Source organism: Gavialis gangeticus, unplaced genomic scaffold (assembly GCF_001723915.1).
Source record: "Gavialis gangeticus isolate Ggan-Ray unplaced genomic scaffold, GavGan_comp1, whole genome shotgun sequence".
Taxonomy (NCBI): domain Eukaryota; kingdom Metazoa; phylum Chordata; order Crocodylia; family Gavialidae; genus Gavialis; species Gavialis gangeticus.
This window is the reverse complement of record NW_017729011.1, coordinates 443,703-446,402: the sequence shown is the minus strand read 5'-3', so window position 1 is coordinate 446,402 and position 2,700 is coordinate 443,703. Positions and strand designations below refer to the sequence as shown.

Genomic DNA, 2,700 nt, shown 5'->3' with positions numbered 1-2,700 from the left:
CTGCAAGCACCTTTATACATTCACTGGACATCGAGATGCTGTATCGGTGAGTGTGATGGGAGAGGCTTGTTGGGGGGAGGGAGGGTCTGTATGAAAAATGGTTTTGGGTACAGGCAGCTTCTAGCACCTGGACCCAACCCACTGACCCTGACATTGCTGGGCAGTGTCAGTGCAGAGCTGGGCCCTAGAGCAGAGTCACTTGGGGAAGTTTGGCCTGTTGCGGGCTAGGGGAGGGGGCTTGGTACTGACCAAGGTTACAACAGCTCACCAAAACTCCTTAAGTGCTCTTTTGGCTCAAATAATTGCCCACCCCTGGCTAAGACCCCTGTTTCTCTAGGTTGTGCCTCGGGATGCCTTGTCTCTATGGGACCTCTGTTGTTTTAGTTACAGGAGAGGCTCTTGGAAAATGAGGAAGGGCTGAGTGTAGTGGGGTGGGAAGGCAGTTGCTTCTGGACCTTCTCACAGTGCGGTCTGTCCTCTTGGAGAATTACATTCTGAGTTGGTCTCCTGTTTGAACCCAAGCTGCCTGGCTTGCCTCATTTTGAGCTTGTCTTTCTCCCTGGGAACATGTGTTGTGTGCTTGACAGCTTAGTCCCTTGGAGGGTTGAGGAGCTGAATGTGCCCCTGTTCCGAATGCCCTGATGAGCTCATACTGTTAACTTCTGGGAGCACTTCCTGGCCTTGGAGAGGATGGACACTGGTGGGCTGGGGCATTGGTGTGCCTGTGCCCTGGGGAATGCTGACCCACTGACAATTGCTCCATACTGCAGTCCTGTCTGCTTTTGTGCCAGTCTGCTTATCTCGCTTGCTGCTAGTTGTCCTCTTTCTCTCCTGCACATAGGGCCTGTCGTTTCGGAAAGGCACGCACCAGCTGTACAGTGCCTCACATGATCGCTCCGTCAAAGTCTGGAACGTGGCAGAGAACGCCTATGTGGAGACACTGTGAGAACTGAGGCCTCTGTGCCATGGGCTGGCAGAGCTGAAAAGGCTGAGTAGCTTCCAAGGGGGCTCTAGAAATGAAGAGCTGGGCTTTTGCAGGTCTGGGATTCATGGGCAGGGCATCCAGAAAATTGGGGCAGCAGGGTGCACCTTATTTATTTGGTCCCCAAGCTGCTGTCTCTTGGCCCGTCTGCCCAACGAGTAGTGTAATACTTAGGTGTTGCTGAGTTGTCCTGTTCTGAGAATGTGACCAGCGGCTCAGAAACCTGCCTCGGTGCCAAGCGCCTTAGTGTGGCTACCTTCGACATCTGTGCTCTCTCTTTACCACATCAGTTGAGCTGCACAGCACTGCCTGGCCCATAAGCCCAATAAGGTGCAGCCAAAGGCCATGCTAATCCAGGAGCACATGCAACAGGCCTCCACTGTGCCATGCCCATGAAGGGAGGAGATTCTCTTGGCCATGGAGCTTTGGCAGGAGAGGGGTGAAGCTGCCAAGCTGGGCTCCCTGGATTATTGAGGTGCTCTTGGGACACATACATGAGAGCTGACAGTTGTACAGCAGGCTGAGGATTCATACTCCGTCCTCTTCCTATTTGACCACAGGTTTGGACACCAGGATGTCATCACAGGACTGGACAGCCTGAGTCGGGAATGCTGCGTCACATCAGGTGGGAGAGATGGCACCATCCGCATCTGGAAGATCCCTGAAGAGTCTCAGCTTGTGTTCTACGGGCACCAGTAGGTCTGAGAAGCCCTAGCCCCTGCTTAGGGTTGCATGCCACGCCTGCGGTCTGCTCTGCTTGTGTTCTCCATCTCTTACAGCAGTCTCCCTGCTAGTTGCATCTTAGTGCCCCTGACTGTGCCATGCTGCAGAGATGGGATGAGGGTCTGGACTCCCATTAGCCCATTATTACCCTCAGTTCCTTTCAAGCTGGGGGTGGTGGACGTCATGACTACAGCATCCTCCTTTAGCACATGCATTGACCATTGAGTGGCATGTGATGCAGATGGTACGTGCTAGCCCTTGGTTATATCAGCAGTACCACCCGATTCATGGGACTTTTGCTTTGAGCTTGCTGGAGTGCCTCCAGAGTCTTGGGAACTCTGGCCATGTTCCCATGTCTGAGCAGCATATAGTAGAACAGTGCCAGGCTGTGCCAGATGGACTGATTCCAGGGACATAACTGGGAGTCACAGGGGGTCACACACAGTTAGATGTCTGTTGGGATCAGTCAGTAAAAAGGGGGAGATGTGCACTTCTTGGAGAAAACCGAGGGAAGGCCAGTGTTTCTTGGGCTGTGTCTCTGTGTAAGTGTCTGTTAGGAAGGCCTCTTAAGGAACATGCTGAGTGTGTCAGTGGGAGCTGGCACTGTGCACAGGTAGTGCCTTCTCCTTTTAGGAGTTGCATCAGAACAAGCTAGTCTAGGGCTCTGGCATCTGCAGGGAAAGAGTTTGGAACAGCAAAGGAAAACTAAACAAAGTCCCTTTTCCTTGCTCCCTTTCTTCCCAGGGGCTCCATTGACTGTGTCCAGCTGATCAATGAGGAGCACATGGTATCTGGTGCAGATGATGGGTGAGTACATGTGCTGGGGCTGTGGCATCCTGGCACTTTAAACGCTGGGGCCACTGTCTCTGGCCTCACCAGCTGTTTCTTCTTTCAGGTCTGTTGCCCTCTGGGGTCTTTCAAAAAAGAAACCACTTGCAACTGTGAGGCAAGCACACAGTAACCATGGTACCCAGGGACTGGAGCAGCCGTATTGG

At 53.0% G+C, this 2,700-nt stretch overlaps 1 protein-coding gene across 2 annotated transcripts in view; it reads left to right on the top strand.

The window, feature by feature from the left end:
* RRP9 (ribosomal RNA processing 9, small subunit (SSU) processome component, homolog (yeast)) overlaps nucleotides 1-2,700 on the top strand; it is a 19,031-nt gene that overhangs the window by 13,130 nt on the left and 3,201 nt on the right. For both annotated transcript variants that reach the window (XM_019510326.1, XM_019510325.1), the window contains exons 7-11: nucleotides 19-46; nucleotides 842-942; nucleotides 1,543-1,677; nucleotides 2,450-2,512; nucleotides 2,601-2,671. In XM_019510326.1, coding sequence (XP_019365871.1) covers nucleotides 19-46; nucleotides 842-942; nucleotides 1,543-1,677; nucleotides 2,450-2,512; nucleotides 2,601-2,671 — 398 coding nt within the window. The remainder of the gene's footprint in view (nucleotides 1-18; nucleotides 47-841; nucleotides 943-1,542; nucleotides 1,678-2,449; nucleotides 2,513-2,600; nucleotides 2,672-2,700) is intronic.